General features: G+C 38.6%; 1 protein-coding gene across 3 annotated transcripts in view; it reads left to right on the top strand.

Annotated features, from left to right (window-relative positions):
- The first annotated feature begins 541 nt into the window (after nt 1-541).
- Nucleotides 542-20,688, top strand: part of NAV3 (neuron navigator 3) — a 273,367-nt gene continuing 253,220 nt past the window's right edge. For 2 of the 3 annotated variants that reach the window (XM_037389562.1, XM_037389561.1), the window contains exon 1: nt 543-1,197. In XM_037389562.1, coding sequence (XP_037245459.1) covers nt 955-1,197 — 243 coding nt within the window. In that variant the 5' untranslated portion in view covers nt 543-954. Of the gene's footprint in view, nt 1,198-20,688 lie in introns of all 3 variants that reach the window. The other variant, XM_037389560.1, reaches the window with a different exon arrangement.

Raw genomic sequence — 20,688 nt, 5'->3', positions numbered from 1 at the left:
TAAATGTTTTTAGAAAGGGAAGTGTTAACATTAAATAGATGACGTTAGCACCACCACCAAGAAAGAAAGAAAAAAAAACCACCACCACAAACTCTGAAAAGCTGTATTGACTAAATCTTCTAACAATGCTCCTGATTTTCCTATATCCTGCTCTGTGTTTTTGTATGGATTTTTCATAGCACAGACATTACCCACACTGTGATTCAGCGTCTGTTCCTAGCCACGCTCTTGCATGATTTTTTAACCTGATTTCACGGGAGGAACGGGGAATGAAACACCGTAGCTCATGGTTGTCAGCAGTGAAAAATAGCCAGGAATCAGACAAACAGCTTCATTGCTGAGATTATTTCCGGGATAAAAACTCTTCCAACAGCTGTTTGCTTTGGCCACTACTCAGGTCTTTTTTTTTTTTTTTTTTAATCAGAAAAAAAAAAAGAGGTTTGTGTTTTTTTTTTTTAAGATGTGGGCTGGTTATTTATGTAGTCAGGAAGAGGTCTCTGCTTACAGTGTTGTGGTCTCAGAGCTGTTTTGACAGTTGGAGTACGGGGAGGTTTCATCTCTTCTCTCCCTCCTTTTCTCCCGTCCTTCATTCACTTAATGCACAGACTTGGAATGCTGTAGGAAGAAGAAAAAGTAAATTTATGAGTACTTTAATCTCAGACAGGCAGCTCTGTGGTAGTTACCTTCAAGAAAAGTTCACGCCCCAAAGGAGTGTTTACTCTTTACAGAGCCACTGAGCAGCGCGTGTGAGTGGCTGCGAGGGAGAAGGGAAGAGATGAAGGAAAAGTTTTGCTTCCTTATGAAACTCGTAATATTATTGTTTTAAGACATTTTTGAGAAGATGACTGCTACTTTTGTTTAAAGTATTTGTTCTGGAATTGCTGAAGCTGGAGTCTACCAGACTGAGGTCAGGAGCATTTTCTTTGGCAGAAAGAAGATACTTTTATAGAAGCCATGCCTGTACTTGGGGTTGCCTCCAAGCTAAGACAGCCAGCCGTAGGGTCAAAGCCTGTTCACACTGCCCTCCCGATACCCAACCTCGGTCCCGCCAGCTCGCAGCAGTACTCAGCAAAGTCTTTGGAGCTTACTGGGGCAGAGAGCTCGATGCTTTCATGTCAGCTTACATTAAAGTCAACCTGCGATTTTGGAGAGAGGAGAGTGCTTCAAGGAAAAACCCAGGAGATCGAAGACAGCAAGGTTAGTTGTAAACTTTACCTGTGGATCTCAATTCTCAGAAAATGTTGGTTTGCTCAGACAAAAAATTGATACAAACCTACTGCATGCAGAACTCCAGGGTAACTGGATAAATAGACTTTTTCTGTCATCAGGGAACCTGCATAGCAGCCCTGGAAATTTGTTTTGCTCAGTGTTGCTGTCTGAATAAATATTCTGTTTTTAAATGTTAGTATTAAATGCTTCACAGATGCATTTTCATAAGGTTCAGAAGAATCATAAGTAGAGAAAAATCATTCTGGCACCCAGTAAGCAGAGCAATGACATGACAGTACTTTAAAAAAAAAAAAAAAAATCTTGTCTGCTTCATGTTATATTATGAAGTTGAAAAAGAGCTCTCACACCCACACCTATTCTCACAGTGAGGCTCCTTTAAAATAAAAACAAGTAGTTGATTTTCTTTTCACTTTTCAAATGATCTGGCTACTCTTGCTGCAGATCTGCTGAACCAGAACAGCTTCCCAGTGAAAAAGTACCTGTGTGTTTCTCTTCTACAAAATAGCTTCTTCCTAGTCCCTATCTAACTCTGGTTCACTGTGATTTCTTTAAAAAAGATTTGTCTGAAGTAGGATGCTACAGTGTTTTTTAGACTCCTTAGGTTTTTTTTTTTCTACAGGAGTTCTTTTTGAGTCTTAATTAACAATTTAAAACCTTCTGCTGGATTTTCTACTAGTCTTTCTGCTGTAGTCGAAAACATTTTCCATGCTTTGAACATAAGTATTAAGTCCCTTCTTGTCAGTAGTATATATTCCTGTAGATCTTTCAATCACTATGTTATGGCTGCATGTGTGGTTTAACAGCTTCAGCAAGCAGTGTTATGTGAGGTTGCTTTCCCTTGCTTTTCTACTGCTTTTGGTTTGTGGAACTGATTACCACACTGGGGTTAAACATATATTTGTAGTTGTTTCCTATCTAGTTTGAGGACACTTGAGTGTCATCAGAGTTGTTAAAGTGGCAAGATACACATAATATATGTACTTGGTTTTCCTTTGTTTTTAGTTACTGGGTTAATTCAGTATTAGTGAAGAAAGTTGGTTTTGTGGTTAAAGCATAGGGTTGGGATTTTGAACATTTGGTTTCCTCTTTAATCCCTGCCACATATTTCCCCATGAGATTTTGGTCATGTCACTTACTTTTTTCCCTTGGAGTTTTTTATGTCACGTTTTCTGTATCACCTCTCCCTGCCTTACAAAGATGATGCATTGGTGGTCTCAGACATGCTATACAGAAATATAAAGAAGGAGCAGACTGTTTATCTTTTGATTACCAGAAATGATAAACAGCCTTTTTCTATGACATGAGTGTGACATGAAGATAATAATATAACTTTGCAACACAATGCAATTCCTCCTTGCTTGCTTATTTTTAATATAAAATATTCTTTACGTTTCCTCTTTAATGTTGTTCTTTAGTGGATATTGCGTGAAAAGTAAATTAGATTTGCAAGTACTATTTTCAGAAAAAAATAATACAGTCACATTGTCTACTGAAACACATTTCTTCATTAAGTAAGCGTGCAGAAAGATATGAAGCATCTTGCCTTCAGTGGGGAAGTATTAGTAGTTCACTTGGGAACTACTAGTGATTAGCATGAGACCTAATGGGAGTCATATCCTTGCAAGGCATCTGGTCCTGAGCCCTGCTGCAGTGCTAGTGAGGAAAGTAACAAGCTAAATGGATACAAATGGTGATCCCAGTTTCCAATTTCATGTTTCATGGGCTTGAAATTACTTGTAAGCTTAGAGACTGTTTTTTAAAGAAAAAAAAAAACCACAAAACAAACCAACCTCCAAAAAGCATCCTATCAGCCATTATAGAGGCAGCTGTGCACTTTTAAAGATGACCCTTAAAGAGTAAGGCCAGTTTGTGCACATGATGGTCTGAAAACCTCCCCTGGCCGCCTGGATTTGCAGAAGTGCTGAGCATTCAAGAAGTTAGTAATTTCTGCAACTTTTCTGTTTTCCTGCCTTACAAATCCAGCATTCCCAGTAAAGCTAGCCCTTTGCCCAATTTTCTTCCAAGCACGCTTTTCTGAAAGATACACTTTTGTTTACCTTTTAAGCAAGTTTCATGAATTCATTTTGCCAAAGTAGTTTGGGCTATAAGATGGGTGGTTATGATGAAGAAATTATCTTTAGCTCTTTCTTACTAGTCAACTTCCAAGTATCAGCCTGAAAATATTGAATGTTCTTTTTCTTCATCAGTGATGGAGATCCATGTCACCCTGTTTCTCAGTGCCTTGTAGCCTCAGCAGTATGTCCAGGTCATTTAAGCAGTAGTTCTAAGCACAAATTTGAGGGAGTTGCTAGAGTTAATGTCTCTTCAGGTTTGCTGAGCAGATGCAAGCTCTGCATTACAGATTGTGTTGTCCCAAAACTCGACCATTTGTGACTGCTGTTTCCAATAGAATTTTGGTTGATTTCTTTGGTTAGCAAACATATTAATCAAACATGGTATTCCTATGTGACTCTGTGGTATACAGTGCTGTACATTGGGAATGTTTCATTATAGCAGTGATCAGATGAAAGGTCTTTCAATCAAAATGTAATTAATACCTAGTCTGAGTTTCCAACTGAGAGTAAAATCTGCCAATGTAACATGCCATTGTATGCTTGTGTTTTATCATTGGATATAAGGCAGCACTGGGTTTTGAGGGAAAAATGATGGCTATCTATCTGCATAAGACAATGGAACATAGAAATCAATCATCTGGTTAACTTTTTCCCTTGGCTGCTGGATTGCAGCCTTTAGCATTGCTGTATTTAGTATTTTACATACGCTGTGCTGTGGGTCACCAGCCCTCTCATCCTGTCTGGAAGGCACTTTGATTGACACATGTAGTCACTGTGACATACATATCCTGTTGCTATCTATAAGTGCTAAGGATTCCAAGATAAGTTTGGGTTACACATGTCAATACAGTAGGTCATTGCCACCCAGCTGTTTCCTGTATGGCCTTCAGTCTCCCCACACGTGATTGTTTGAGACTTTTGACTCGTGTGTTGGCTTTCTCACACAACTGCCTTGCCAAGCCTGGTTAGGAATACAGCTGCAAACATCAGCTCTTTTTTCCCTGAGTGCCTCTTCCATCTCACCTGATTTTGCTGCACTTGCCCATGTAGTCTTGGTTATTTCCTCTTTTTTTGTGGACATGATGCAGTTTGAAATTTAATAAAAAAGGTATTACTATTGTAATAGAAACTGTAGTAGAAAAATTTTGAGGTGATTATTTTCAATTTTTTCCTCATTGGATAGAACATAGTTAGGCCTAAGCAAATAGTAAGTTGCTAATGATTTAAATTATTCTGTGTGTAGTTTATTCAACTACACTTTTGTTCAAAATTTTTGTAATTTGTGTTTCGGTACCTAAGTCACATACAGGTCCATCTGCTTTCTTGCTAAACCCACTAATGTTTAAACTGACTGCATGAACACTTATGATGTGAATAGTCATGCAAAATATTTGGACACAAGCATTCAGAGCACATTCTTTTTCCCTGAGTATCATATAGACAAAAGTTTATTCCTATATGTATATACAGGAAAGGAATCCAGCTGCTGGATTCATGAGGTGAAATGCTGGCTGTCTTTGAAGCAGATGGGGTTTTGCTGTTCAGTTGGACCACAGAGTGTTTTTGTGCAAATCTGTGTCTGAAAACACCAATACCTTTTGTAATATTTTTCTGACTGTGGGTACAGTATTACATATATTTCTGTGCTGCCACTTTTATACTGCTTGCTAAATTAATGAAAACAAAATTATTAGATCATGTTAGGCTGGCTTGTGATACTGTTCTAGTTATACAATGGGCTATTAAACAGTAACAAAATAAAAAAAAATATGAAGTGAAAGTGATACTGTAGAAAGGTAAATGAAGCAATGGCTTAAAACTAAGGACCTAAGAAAGAACTTCTTTGCAAAACCAACTTATTTTGGTCACTCAATGATAACTCTGTACTATAGTGACCTGTAGCAAAATGGCAATAGCATTTTACTCCAGGTCACCATGATTGATTTCAGCTGCCCTCACACATTTGATGGTGCAGTTGCAAAGGCACTGCCACTAATCTCTGTCACAAAGCTGAGGAGCTGCTAGGAGTCAGCACCCCTGCTAGACATGCTGGTCTTCTGGCCTGGCATCCTGGGGCTGCTCCTTGCAGTGCTCTGCTTTATGCTCCCAGGGTTTTCCTCCCATCATCAAACTTCCTTCTTTCAAGAGCTCTGCACCATCATTTATGCTTGCAAACTGAATTTTCTCTGAGCTGAATCTGATATATTAATTGTACTGTTTTGGTTATATGACTTGGACGATAAGATTTTAGCCTTCTTTCCTGAATTAATTCATTCCTTTACTGTCATATTATCTTATTTCTTATTTTTTTTTCTTTCTTGTTTTCAGTTTCTCTCTGTCCATGCTATCTGTCTGCTGCTGTCTGCTTTATCTGCTTCTTCCTTCCTGTTGGCAGACATCTTTACGGGCTTCTGCATATGACTTATTTTTCTTTGTATCCACTAATCAAGCCTTCATGTCATGGCTGCAACATTTTTCATATCACTGTTCATTATTGGAAAGCGCTAGTCAGGCTCCACGAGTGATCCTGTACACATATGTAAACCTAAAACTTTTCTAGATACTTGTTTTGGGAGTTTATATGAAGATTCTTGTAGGATGGGGATACTAGAATTCAGAGGATGAATAGATGGTAATTTGTGATCTCCCTTAGAGGGGTCCAGCCCCACCAAATTCATAATTAAACAGTTTAACTTGGATACAGAAAAGTCTCAGGGGAACTTGGGAAATGGGTTTGCTGCAAGGTCTTCTAGAAAAGATGACAAAGAATATGATGTGTCTCTAGAATATGAAGAAGTCTCTAAATCAGCAGAACAGGCAATAATAGATGTGCTTTACCTGGGGAGCATAGCCAACAAAGAATGGGGTCTGAAACAGTTGTACCAGGTGAACATCATTAGAGTAATTGAAAATGAATGTCAGTGTCACAAAACAAAGTTTAATACTTTGATGTGGTGAGGAAAAAACACATACTGCTGCTGTTAAAGTGACTTTTGAGGTCCATTTCTTTTAGTATCATACTATTGCATCTCAGTCATGGTCTGAGGTCTTCCAGTGTCATTCAGTCAGCCCTTTTGCAGTAGGACATTTAAATGAGCATGGAAACTTCCCATTTTTTCTTCATCAATTATAGCAGTTTGTTGGTGTTGTAGTAACTTCTGTCCATCACCAGACACCAGACTTGGAGGACAGCTAGGCTCCTCTGTCCAGATAGATCTCAAGACAAATATTTTTGCTTTCAGTACTTGGGTGGGGCTCCTAATCACGCCAATGGGAGTACTGTGCACATTGGAAAACCAGATGTGTGCCATGAACGACTTCCATATCTTAATCTTTCCTTAGCTAACCCTTACACATCATTCACTTTGGTTCTGTGTGATCTCTCCCAAGCAGAGCATCTGTTGCAATCCCACATCTCTTTGACCTTTCAATTTTTTTGGATATCTTTTTGTTCGGTCTCTCAGGGCCAAGCTCCACCAAGTTGCTTGACATACCGAATCTAGGGAACATAAATAAATGTGGGTTTTTTCCCATTTTGTCATACCCTTCCTTTTCTCAGTGCTAGTGCATTGTAGATGTCTGCCTTGTGGGTTGGCAAGAAAGGAGGCTGCTCATTGTGCCGAGCACTACGGCCAAGGCAACAAAAAGGGCAGCAGAAGCAGCCAGAGATGCCTGTTTTCTCCCCATAGTGACCGCTAGTGATAGGAAGCCAGCATCATTTCAATAGCACTGAACTAGCTGCCAGAAATTTCAGTCTGCACTGCTGACACCTGGGACTATGCATGTTTCAAATTCACACAGCCCCAGTGAAGCCAGGACAGTTGGCAGAAGTTCAGATTGTCAGCAATTTCAGCTTCTTGCCTTGTGCTCTGAATTATTTCTTTATCAAACAGATAACAGTGTCTTCAATCTGCTTTATGTATCCAGCACCAATGTCTATGCCACAACTGATTTAAGAGCCTCATGCTGTATGAACTTGGAGTCAACTTTACTGTTACATGTTTATTTTCTAATCATCTCTACCAAGCACATTTTTACATAGTTGAGATCAATGTATAGTAACACAACATGCAACTCAAAACTTTTGTATTTATGAGCAAATTGTATTGAGTGTAGGTTGAAAGATGCTTTTTGTTTGTAATTTGTAATTGGGATCAATTACCAACCTGAGCTTAAGACTTCTGCCTACCTTTCTACTGCATCGTTTTATTTCTCTCACAAAATAAGAATGTAGAACTCAAAATATTTCATATTAATCTGTGTTGTGACCTGGTTTTAGGCATCAGTAGAGAACAATTACTCTTTACTCTTTTTGCATTGCATCTATGCCTAGGGAAGCTGCTCAGGGTTTTCCTGACCAAACAACTTTTCATTAAAAAATTCCTTTCCTTGAAAATGGGAGTGTGTCTGAGTGTTGATGCATCAGCAGAGCTCCAGAACCTGAAGCAACCCAGCAACATTTGCTTGGTATAATACCCTTGCAGCCCCTTGGGCTAATCTGTTCTCCATGATCATAAGTGGAGATAAGTGGTCTACATCTCTTGATAGAAATAATGGTCTTACATTATACCTCGGGAGGTTTCAGTTAGGCTGTAGTAAAACTTCCCAGCAGTAACAATAGTTAAACAGAGGAATGTTTTGCATGCAGAAGGTATAGTACCTCCATCACTGGAGATTTTAAAAAACACATGCATGTACACCTGCCATTCATAGCATTACTAGCACTGATCCTGCCCCATGCAAAGGACTCGATAGCCATCCTGATGGTCTTCTCTTTTTCTTTTCTTGTTCCTTGGTTCAGCTGAGTGCAAGTCTGTGTTAATGAAACCATGCTGCTCTGAGAAACTGAGCCTTGTGGCCCACAGTGCCATAGAGGTACAAGGACTCCCTTTGGAGACAGCTTTGCTACCTTAGAAAAAATGCCATTGTACGGTACGGGTGTTTCCAGAGGCATTTCACTGAAGTATTGCAGTTCCAGTTAAGTTTCCTGAAAGCACAGGTAGGGTGTCATTGGAAACCAGCCAGCTAGTTCCTTGCTAGGAAACACTCATTTCCCTGGCATATAGGATATCAGTATTGGAGTGCCCTCATGACTCAAGATCCTGTGAGGTCTGGCAGTGGAATGACTCTCAGGGACTCAGTTCTTTGCTCTGTAACAAGGAACACAGAAGTCCTATGAACCGTATTTAGTTCAGGGCTCTCAGATCCTTGAAAAATCCTTTCAGGAGCACTGCAGTGAGTATTTCAGCTGGCTGCATTTTGTAGGGGCAGTACAGACTGCTCCCTAGAATATGGGAGCATCCCAATGCACCCAGCAGTGAGGAGTACCACTAAGATTATGAGGTTTGGTTCAGCTGAAAACCATTTCTTCCCTCAAGTAAAAACATATGAGAATGTCCTTTCTGTTGATTTTTTTCTGAGTTTCAACCAGACCTTGATCCTAGAAAATTTTACTAGGTTGATGCCTTATCGTGACAGGTAGTGTGCACACACACAGAACTTAGTTACAGCCTGACAGAAGGTATGGCTGTGTTACACGGACTGTAGGAGAAAGGAAAAATATTAGCCCTGCTGTGTAGAGAGAAAGGAGAGATTAAAGGGGAAATGGATGATTTTCCCACAGTCAGGCTGGGACTTTGTGGCAGGACTAGAAATTTCAAGTCATATATATCTTGAGTCCCAGTTTCCACATCATAACCACAAGCCCATCCTTTGCCTTTTCTAAAGGATCATTTAAGAATAAAACATCCAGATAATGAGTTATTTTTCCTGCTTGCTTCATAAGGACACTTTTGAATGGTGGCTAACACCAGTGTGGGTCCAGCTCTGAGCTGGAGGTGGAATTTTACTCCAGGAGCCACATTCTTTGGTTTTGATGTGTCCAATCAACACAGATTGATTTTTGTGGAACAGTATAGGTTATCAAAAGTCCTGTGTGCAATGCTATTGATAGGCTTTTAACTTATTAAATATGATGTGGTAATCATTAATAGTTACAGAATAAAAGCAGGCCTCTTTTAAGGAGACATTATGTTTTTTGGTCCTAATTTCTGCCTTCGAACACACTGCCCAGCTTCTTTGTAGCTGAAACTCTTGTATTTAGTGAATAGTAAGGGCATCAATTGCAAATGAGAACTGCTAATTTTTTTTAACTATGTGTTCATTTTGGTCTAGGTCCACTGTCCCTTTTTCTTGAGTACACTAATTTTTTGTTACACAGTTTTTCTTGCACTTGCATACAGGGCACGCAAAGAGTAGTTCATTTAAAGCAGCTCTGTGTTTCACTTTGACCTGATTCACAGGATGTGGTCTTGGAGGAAGCTCATGCCTTAAACAATAGCCTTTTGACAGCAAGAGTGTTTGGGGATTAAGCTGAAAAAGGAGGAAACATCTATCTATTCTCAAACTTACTAGTGGAATATTTTGTGTGAATCTTCACTTGCCCGTGATGTTTTTAAGGTCACAAACCATTTTTTTTTTGTTTTTTTTTGGTTTTCTTTTTTTTGTTTTTACTGGCAAGAGGACATTGGCCGAAAGATAGTGTAACTTATTTAAAATTCAGAAAAGGAATGCAGAGTGTTTTGTCTGGTAAATGCAAAAGGATAATTCCCCTGTGTAAGATGTGCAGATTTCTGATGGCTTTTGGTGTATGTTCTGTGTAAACCAAGTTGAAAGAACTTTGAAAATAAGCAAATCAAAGGGAAGCATAATTTTAAAGTGGTTAGGGCTGGATTGTAGTATTTCTGGATATATAAACTGAGAAGGTGCCAGCCACTAAACGTCTGTACTAACTCTGCATAAAACATGAGAGAATTTAACCAAGTATAATATTAGTATTGTCCTAACCTACTTCCAGCATGACATTTGGTCTGACTTATCTTTGTAGTTATGTTTATTTTCCTGTAAACCCTCCTTTACTGCTCTGCTCCTCTTAATACACCTAAAAGCATTTCATCCTTCTATGTATCTATCAACAGTAGTTCAAAATATTTTATTCAGGTGAAAGTCTCCAATTAGTGAATTGCAGCAAATTTGAAAAGCTAGAACAAAAATAGGTGTTGAGCTCTCTCTTCTATTTTCCATTTCAAAATATCTCCCTTTGACAATTTTAACACCTGGCTTTGTATCATGTTGATGCTGTGTTAAACTCCAAAAGATTTGGCAGTGAAAACTTCCTGTTGTGCGTTAGGATTTGATTTACAGGGCATGTGTAAAACCATCACAGCTTAGTAATCAGAGTGGTCATGCACAGAACGATGACTTCCTAGCAAGTGTTGTAAAGCTTTTGACCACTTACATTAATCAGGAAAGGCTGCATGGCTCATACATATTTAGGGTGAGTAAGACATAAGTCAGGGTGCAGGACTTTTACTCACCACTACAATGATGGGATTTCCTGGCAACACATCTATGGAGTAAACAAGCTGTTTTCTTTCTTTTGCTTTTTGTTGTTGTTTTAGGATTGGGTTGGGTGGGGTTGGTGTTTGGTGGTGGTTTTGTTTTTTTTTTTGGTTTGTTTTGGTTTGGGTTTTGGTGGTGGTGGTTTTTTTGGGGTTTTTTTTTGTTTTTTTGGGGGGGGTTTTTGTAAGCTGTCTCTGTAGTGGAAATAAATAGGCATTAAGTAAGAATGTGAAATAACAAATAAAAGTTCAAAAGGAGTTTAGAAATTTCCTCAGCTGATCAGTCTGCCTGCTTTAGTCATTGCTGGCCAGCTCACCAGCCAGAGACAGTGCTGGAAGAGCTGAAGGAATCTGTTTCTTACGAAGGAGCGGCACAAATCTGAAAGCTTGAGAGCTACAGGTTCAGATTTGCTTTTGAAATGCTTTGAGAGGGAGTAGGGCCTAGCGATTCACATGGGAAGCCACAACCTTGTTTTACTTCTGGCTTCTATCAAGTACCTCCTTGAATTCAGCTCATATCTGAAATGGTAATAATGCCATTATTTTAAAAGTTGCTTGGCAGCTAAGTAGTATTTAATTTTATTTTTTTAATACTCAAGATATAATCTAATTAGCTACTTTTTAAAATGTCACTGAAGTTACTCTGAATGGCCTGAGAAAAAGCGATCTTTTTTACCCAATCATTTACTGCTGTTAACAGCTTTTTATCTGTCAATTTAATAGCGCACCCATTTTTTGTTCTTGCTTGTAATGAGAAGACACAGTAGAAGGCATTTTATATACAATGTGCATTTTTTCCTGTGTAAATTTGTGATCCTGGAAGGTAAGGAGAGAATAACAGCATCTTCACTCTTTTCTTTACCTCACTGCAGTATCACGCTGAAGACTGGTATGGTTCTGCATTATTAGCTGAAACCTAAGAAGTAGGTTCTATTCTCTAAGATGAGAAACTATGTGTAGTGATTGACACTCAAATGTTCTGTTCATAGGTGATGCCATCTCCAGATGCGTTTTTTTGAACACAGTCTAATTTGCAAAACTTTTAGATACAGACCACTCTCAAGCAAGACCAAGGTTTCTTTAGCTAGGTGTCTGCAATGGGTTGGTGGTTGTGTCACTGATGAATGAGGGCAAAGAAGCCCTCCCAATCTGGGACAGCTATATCAGCCACAGCCTTAAAGAGTTTTGGTGTATAAGGCAAGCTATTAGCACAAGGGAATGGGGAATAAAAGAAAAATGTGTGGAAATGAAAACAAGGCTTTCTTCCCAGGGCCCCACTGTGTCAGTGCAGGATTTTTCGAGTTACTCTGCCTCATTTGTGGACATGATGCAGGGAAGATGTAGAGTTGTGGGGGAAGCTAAAAAAGCAAATCAGATTAAATTCCAGAGAAGGGAACACACAAAACTGAGCGTATTGGGAACTGGTGTATTGGACTAAAGATTGTCATTCAAAAAAAATTACTTAGAGGGGATTTGGCAACAGAAAAAGAATATAATACAGGAGATTCAGATCAGCAAAAGAGATACTGGAGAAGTCAGACTCCCTAAAAGCAAGAGGATTAGGGACATATTTGCATCTATGGAAAATTTGATCCTTTTTCTCCTGAACATTGGAGGTGATCTCATTTAATGTGAGAGAAGTTGTAAGACCTCATCGTGAAATACTGAGATAAATGCCAGCAAAGGCAGAGTGATAGTGGTCATATTTCAGTCTGAAGAGACAAAAGTTTCCTTCACTTCCCATTAAACATTTCAGCTTGGATGACAGTAAAGTCCGCATTATTTACAGTAATATTTACTCAGATGTATACATGTCTTTAAGGGTCCGAGCAGCCTTTGCAGAGTAACCTGGGATTCGCAACACAGTTCTGACATAAACAAGTTCTTGTGTCCTGATTGATTAGAAAGAAATATTGTGTGTTTTGATCAAGCCCTAAATTGGTGGCATTCCCAAGAGTTGGACTTTTGGAAGGTGATTATCGGTTCCTATTGTATCAGCAAACCTGTACTTGTAATTTCATGCAAAACTCCCTGTAGATGCAGTAGTTAACCTGAACTGAAGGCTGAGTGGAGGCTTTTTGCAATGTGTGCATATTGCCACCATTTCAGAGCAACAGAAGATTTTGGACCTTTTGGAAAAGTTTGGGGTATTGCTTCATGTAGTTCCACTATGTGGAAAAGTATAAGAAACAGGTAATTCCTGAGATGACACCCTTGTCTTGGTATGACTTGCCTGGTTCTATCACTGGCTGTGTGATAATACAATGATTTTTTTAGCACTGAATCATTTTAACAACAATATGCAAGCAGACACTTTGTTACAAAATAAGAAACACTAAGTGCAACAGCTCTCTTCTACAACTACCTTTGATTATCTTCATTAGACTTTAGGAATTATGATATTTTAACTAATACTTGATACAATTGCAAGTGGAGATTTAAGGACTGTGTAAGGCAGCATGATTTCACAGTGCTTTTTCATTTGTCAGATCAACCTGATGTCTTCATTTGAGTCAATCTGTGGGGTTTGTCCTTAACAGTTAGTTAAACTCTTCAGAAGAGCTATTTAACTAATAATTTTTGTGCTCATCTACTTCAGTTCTTTCTGCAGTTGCTTTTAGAATACTTTCAGCTGTGTTACAGTGTGAGAAGCATTGGTGTGCCCTAACTTTTCCAGAGCAGCAGGACACAGATTGGAGTGGAGATGACTGAAAAGGTTAAGACAGCAAAAGCTAATAATTGTCTGAGTAGATTACTATGGCTTCTCTGGCTTCTCTAAAGCCACTGTGAGGTTTCATTTTTATAGCACAAAGATAATAAATGTAGGTTTAGCATTTTGGCACCAGTGTTGCATCCTACAGTGACTGAAACCACTGTACATACTTAGTTTATGGTACATAATAAAGATATAGGTGGCTAGGTATGCTCATACAAAGGTACCTGTTGGCATTTGTCTATTTATTTACAAAAGTTTACAGTGTACTCAATAATGTATTCTTTAAATATTGTGGAAGGTGATTAGGAGATATATTTAAATGAGCTACACACTTTAGTATTTTTTATTGATACATGTGTACCATAGGTCACATACTTTACATACCTGTATTAATACTTATTATATATGTATACATATATACACATGTATGTTAACTTTTTGGTGAAGGCTTAGGTTGGAATTACTGCCCATAGTAATAAAAGTGAGATGTACAACATATCTTTTTGGGTTTTGTTACTTGTAGAATTGATTTATATGTTCAATACTGAAACAGGCAAAAACAGCAGAAGCACTGATCGCTGTGCTGTTTATATGGTGTATCTCAGTCAGTGCATCCACAGCACTCTTAACAGCAGCTCAGCAGCCAAATTCCCAGTGGCAGGCCAGGGACTGCATTGCCTCCCCCAGTTCCTCTGGGGTGTGAGGGTGCCTCTGCAATGTTGAGGAGACCAATGCAGAGTTGGTAAATAAAGTGTTTAAGTTATTGAAGAGTCAGTTTCCAAACAGATTAGAATTTGTTACCCTGTATTTTTATGCTTCTGCAGTTCTCTGCTTTTATCACCTTTCTGATGTCCTTAAGGAGTTGTCTGTTGTTTGCTCCATCACTTTAAATACTTCATATTAGAAACATGGCAAAACCAGCCTTCTGAATCAGAACTCACTATACTCTTGTTGAAATCGGTAGGGGTTTCTCCATTTACTCACTGGAATAAGAATATTATCCCATTTCATTGTGGTTAGACAATCTGTAACCTCTTACATTCTCACAAGATAGATTTTCAAGCCATACAAGCCATTACTTCTTCCACAAATCGGCATGGTGTTCTTTAAACAAACGTCATCCTGTCATGGAGGGTGTTATGTCTGTAACTTGTTCTCATTACTCTGCTGTATTGAAGTGAATCTAATGTCATGATTAGGTAGGCAAGTAAAATAAAATAGCAAATAAATATATTCTGTTATCATGAAAAATAAGAAATGTCTTGCTTTAAATTTTTACATTTGTTCCTTTTGAAATGCTTCATAGGCATGTATTTGTTCTTCGAGTATTCCAGCCTCAATCAAAGCCTAAACTCCAATAAGATACGCGCTTTAAAATCTGTATACTCAGGTTTCTTCTAAACTCAAGAAATCCATCCAGTAGTTCATTAGTAACCATTGGGCATTGCCACAGAGTGAAGTTTTTTTGAGAAATTGGGTTAACATCTCTGCCAGACTTTCTGTAACAAGCTTTTACAAGTAAGCTTGAACAGAAACTGCCACTGCTAGTGCCGCTTCTTGGGGAGATCAGTTTATCTGTCGGTGGATGTATTGATGTACTATTCCCTATTTGCTTGGGTCACACAGATGGTATATCCATTACTTTGTGTGCACCTTGCTGCTGCTCATGTGCACAGCTACAGCCTGTGTTACGGCCCCTAGCACTGTATGGGGAGACAGATTCTCAAAATAAAATGCAGTGCATTGTAGGTCCAGGACAAAGGCCTCATATTTGGGAATGTTAGGTTATATTGGTAACCTGAGCTGGTTTATGCCAGATTACTGGTATTTTCTGATAATCTGGTAATACGAGTTTTTTATTCATGGAAACTATGGTTTTAAAGGGGAAAAAGCCCACCTTTTTTTGCATGGAAAACACTCAGAAAGAATTGTTTTATGAAAGCCAAGCTTGTTACAGAAAAAATAAAACTCTTCCCATCTCTTTCTTTTCTTGTATTCTGTCTGTCTAGATGGCCTATAGAATTTGGCTAATTAAAAAATCCCCAAATATTTATGTTATGCTTGTTGCTGAAGTATTTGGAAATACAGATTTTTATTATGTGATATCATATTGTGGTTTTGAACAAAAAATTAATAACCATGATTGGCATGTCACTGCCTTTTATTTCCTTGTATGGTACAGTATGCAGTTCATGTCCATTTTATGCGCTGTATAGCAAAACTTTAGTATGCACTAACAGTATGAGGGAAGGGTAATCAATCTGACTGCGTGAAAACTCTGAGGAAATACTGATAAGAAAAGCAGCTCATAAATTCTGCATAGAGAATTGTTCACATTCATGGCTCCAAAGATTAAAATTGAGGCTCCTTCTGTCCCACCCGTAAATTACTTTTGGCAGTAGAAATGTACTCAGTACAAACTCACTCACAATCCTTATTGCCAGTCCATATTTGCCTTCTCTGTCTTATTCTACACAGCAAACAAGTCCAGTCTGTATAGACCATTGTTCTGAAGGGCTCTATTTCCTTAATGAAATCTTTCTTTTAGAGTTTAGTAATATTAGATCCTGATAGCTGAATGCTGTTAAGTCAGGATTAAGTGCATATGATAGTCAGCATGACTAGAAGATGTGGAGCACAGGGGACAAGCTGTTTGGGACTGCTTTTTCCTGTCTGCAAATAACTTGGAACCAATGGAAAATATCGAGGAAGTCTGAGAGAGTCCTAGCTCTTTTTCCTGTGTCATAGATTGGTGAAGGCCAGTGTCAACGCAGAGTGGGGACCACAGAACAAAAACTGTTTGAGGAAAAGTTGTTAATTCTGTCTTATATAATTTTTGCATTTATTGAAGACTGAGGCCATATTAGTTTTATCTGTCAGACTAGGAAAGGGTGGAGGACTGTGCTGGAGGTTGAGACCAAACAACACACAAGCGAGAAATTAATGTCCCAGTATTTTCAGACTATATGGAGGCTCTGATCACAGTGGCATTCATCTTACCTCATTATAGCCAGTTAAAAGGTTGGTGTCTAGTCTGAACTAGTTGCTTGGGCTTCTACTATAGCCAGATGGTAGAGATAAACACTTCTTGAGGGCAATTCCTTTCACTTTTGTGAGATGTTTATATAAAGGTAGAATGACTCACTGTCTGGAGGTATGTGCATCTAGAGCTTAATTAAGGGGAGATGAACCATCTAGTTTAAGTTAAACACCTAGTTTTCAGAATTAGTTAAGATGAATCTTGTAGTACAGAACTCTGTTTGGGAAGGTATTATCTTTTCGTGTACTTTTTACTAATGTTATCATTACTATCACAGATTGTACATCTGTGTTCCAAAGTACGTTATTTAAATCTTTTGAGGCTACTTGGAAAGCTAGCGCAGACATAGCCCTGATAAGGGTGATGGATCTGGGCCTGCTTTTATCAGAGGGGCATTCTTTTTTTTTTGATGCTTTAAACAGATAGGTGATATAAAGTTATGGAAAGTCCCTGAGAAGCGGTGAAGAGGAGTGATGGGCAAGCAAAGATAATACTTTTTGAAATGAGCTAGTTGCATAGGAAATGGAGATAACTCTGTGAAGGAGACATGTTTCACTTTGATGTATTCTCACAGGTTTCAGCTTAGTGCTACAGAGATAGTAGAGATAGTGAAATGGATCATTACCCAGAATGACTCTAATGAATTAGTTACTAGATATGTGGCAATGCAGCTGTATAGGCCTTCTATGTAGACACAGGGAGAAATATTTAATGAGTTGATGGGCAATTGGTGTACTTGCACATATATCAAAAGTTCTCTACCTTCTCAGCAGCATCTCGCTACGGATTTACACAGCATTTGCATTCAGCTGCCAGCATTAAACTCCTCCCTCCTTCTTCACTTGCTGTCAAAGCATTTCTGAAGAGTGACATTAATCTAGAAACTACTTATAAAGATCTGAAAACAAGTAATTCAGCCAGTATAAAAACTGAAATGTTCTTTAAAGCATTCACATACTTTTGCAGAGTATTGCATACATCATTTTAGGAGAGTTTTTCTTGAGGATTACCATCTCCCTCACATGAGTTATTTTTCTTGTTAGGGGCTGGTGACATTGCTGTAACAGCTACAGCCATTGCTTATGGGAAAGGATATCATTAAGGAATTACGATTGCTGCTTAACAACTTGAAATAAGGAGGAAGGCTTATAGAAAGTGACAGGTCTACATGCAGCCTTAATCAAGTTGGACATGTACTCTGCAAAGGGTGCTGCTCGTTGGCTGTAGTCACTGTAATCTCTCTGGTAAATCCCCTCTTGAGCTGTAAGCTACTTTGCTTGGCAAACTGTCTTGAAGTAGAAATGCTCGGAAAGCACTGAAGCTGTCACCTGTCTAACCAGTCTGCTTATTTTCACTTTGGATGTTGTACTTGCTGTCTTTGCTCACGGGGATCTGCAGATTGTTCTATGTCCCACAGACGTGTGCTGGCACTGACAATTTGGTTGCCACCATTAGTATTCCAAACCAGGCAGCACCAAGAACACAGATGTACAGCCTTATTCCAGAGTAAGAAATAGAAGGCTTCAGGCAAATTACAACAATATCCTGCAAAACAGAGGGCAAAAGGTAGCTAAATGCCTGCCATCCAAAAATATGATATATTGGTGTTAACAGGCATATGGGAAATAGGCCTATTAAATTGGTGACTGATTTGTGCATCTGAGTGTTTAAAGTCTTTACAAGGTACCACCTTTTTCACATAAATTAATTTCCTTTTGAAACTTTCAAGTTGGACAACCTAAAATTTAGGGCAGTGAAATTCACTAGATATATCTAAAAATCTAAATTCCAATCTTTTTTCTGTTTGTGTATGTTTCTTTTAGAGGTGTGCTTGGTTGTTTTTTTCTTCTCATTCTTATAGCTTGTTCATTTTCTCTGAAACAGCCACTTTCTAGGTCTGAACATAATGTGTAATAACTTGGTTTACACCAAGGGGACAGACAAGACTTTTTCTGCTGAACTTTATGCAATATCTGTCACTTCAAGCTTTTTCACAGACAGCAGAAAGAGACACCTACAGAGACGCCCCTAAACGTGAATTACTCTCAGGAGGTGCTTTTCTCCAAATTATATATTGAGACAACCTGTGGTAATTTAGTTCCCCAGCTGGCACCTACAGTTAGGTGCAGTGAATATCGGGCTTTGTTCTTAAACATGGGTTTTGCTTTAAGCAGCTCACTCAGCTTGCCTTATCAATCTTTTTTTTTTGTAAGGATAATTTACACTTCAATTCAGTACAATCAAACTGTTTCTGAGGAGTCCATTCTGAAATATCTTACAAAAATCAGTTAATTTAAGAGTAGTTTGAATGCCCAAAGAATGTGTGATATTTCCAAAAGAATAATCTGTAAGGATTTTAATATCAATAGTTTTAACAATTTACCCAGCCTGTAGGTCAGTGGAGGTTGGTCACCATTTGTGCCTGACATGTTCCTCTTGTAGCTTCTTAATCACACAAAACGCTATTGATCGTCCTGAAGAAAGTGCATAATGCTCTGTTAATTTTCTCGTCTCTCCCATTACATTAGAAGTAAGAATAAACCAGTTTAACTCAGAGAAAAGCAAATCACCGAGTTGTTAATATTTTAATCTTCTTTGGAAATGGTTTAAGTAGCAGGCTGAACTCAGTCCTTTTTGCAGTTCTGCTGAAATTTCTTGGTTGCTTACGTGAAACCAGTGGTGGTTTTGACTTCCTCTCTGCTGTGGCAGCTGTGGTATAGCTATTGTACTGCATGGCTTATTCTTAAAGGACTCCGCTTGTTGCACGAAGTGTTCTTGTATTGTACCTGTTTTCAGTGTTTTTCTTAAGTTCTTCCAGACCAACTTTTTTAAGGCTAAAGAACCTAAATTTTTAGCTTCATGATAATAAATTTGACAGTGTCTCAGATAAAAATGTAGCGTACTGTAGGCAAGGGTTTGATTAAAAATAAACTTAGAAGTTCTACCATCTTATGACTTACCAACTATTAAATCCAAGTAAGTACTCAAATGAGGATCAGTGATGCTAGAGGCTGTGCAAGTGGGACAGTGATCTAGATTCCATTCTAAAACATTTGTGATGTAAAACCAGCTTCAGTTAAGTGAGGAGAGAGGGAAGCAGCTCACAAATAAATAGATTTTTTTATCTATGTTTATGTTAGAACATAAATGTTTATATGTTGAACTTCTCTTGGCCTTGCTGTAACATGCTAACTTATTTCTTGTCAGATACCGCTGCAGAAATCACTCTTCGGAAGGAGCAATGAGAACCTTATAGATTTTCAGTGCCCTAAGGATGGGGTGAAGAAAGTGTGTGTGTTTGTGAGAGGAGTGGATGAGTGAGGAGCGAGGCCCTGCTATTTCTCTGTGGACAGTGGAGCAGTGTTAGCAGATGATAGATATGTAAGGGCTGTGTCTGTTTGAAAGAGCTTGAAGTTAATTTGAACTCAACTCCAGTGAATCAAAGGAAGGATGTTCAGAGAAATGGAGAAAAAATTCTTCACAGCTGTCTCTTCTATTTGGCATGCCCTAATTGCTATGATTGTTTTTTATGCAGTGCTTTGATGATTAGGGGAATCTTTTCCAAACAAAGTACACATTGAGGCTGATACTGCAAAGTTATCTGGAACTGTTTGTATGAAAATGGCTGCAACACAATTGACACAGTCACTGCATTCACTTGCTTGACCAGGCAGGCAGCAATTATACTTTCCCACTGAAAAAGCTTTTCTTCCTAACTCCACAGGAGGCAAGAAGCAGAGAAAGCAGAAAATTAGTACAAATTCTCTTACCTTATTCTGTGCTGTGTCTGCAAGCCACTGTGCTTAACAACTAGCGTGTCCCTTCCAAAGATTTCACTGACAACTTGTAAGGCTCAAACAAATAAAGAGGGATGCTAAGGAGGAGTGTGCAGGGGGGGAGGATGGGGACCCTGAGGAGACAGGAGAGGATCACAGCTACAGAGGATAGGTCTGTGCATCCCAGTGCTCAATGGAAAAAGTTCACTGACACAGTCTGTGCCATGACAGTGTTCATAGACACAGTCTAACAACTTTTCTAGTGATTCCATGTGCAGGTAAGATCCCACACTTTCTGTATTAGTACTCACAGACCTTATGATTTTAATACTGTAAAATGCAGTGTAGGTATTTTAAAAGGAAATTAGAGCTTGACTCTTATCTGATTGTGTACAAGGGTAATTCCACTCATTTACTGGAGTGTTTCACACTTGTGTAACTGACCTAATCA

Source organism: Falco rusticolus, chromosome 5 (assembly GCF_015220075.1).
Source record: "Falco rusticolus isolate bFalRus1 chromosome 5, bFalRus1.pri, whole genome shotgun sequence".
Classification (NCBI taxonomy): Eukaryota; Metazoa; Chordata; class Aves; order Falconiformes; family Falconidae; genus Falco; species Falco rusticolus.
This window is presented reverse-complemented; position numbering and strand designations above follow the sequence as displayed.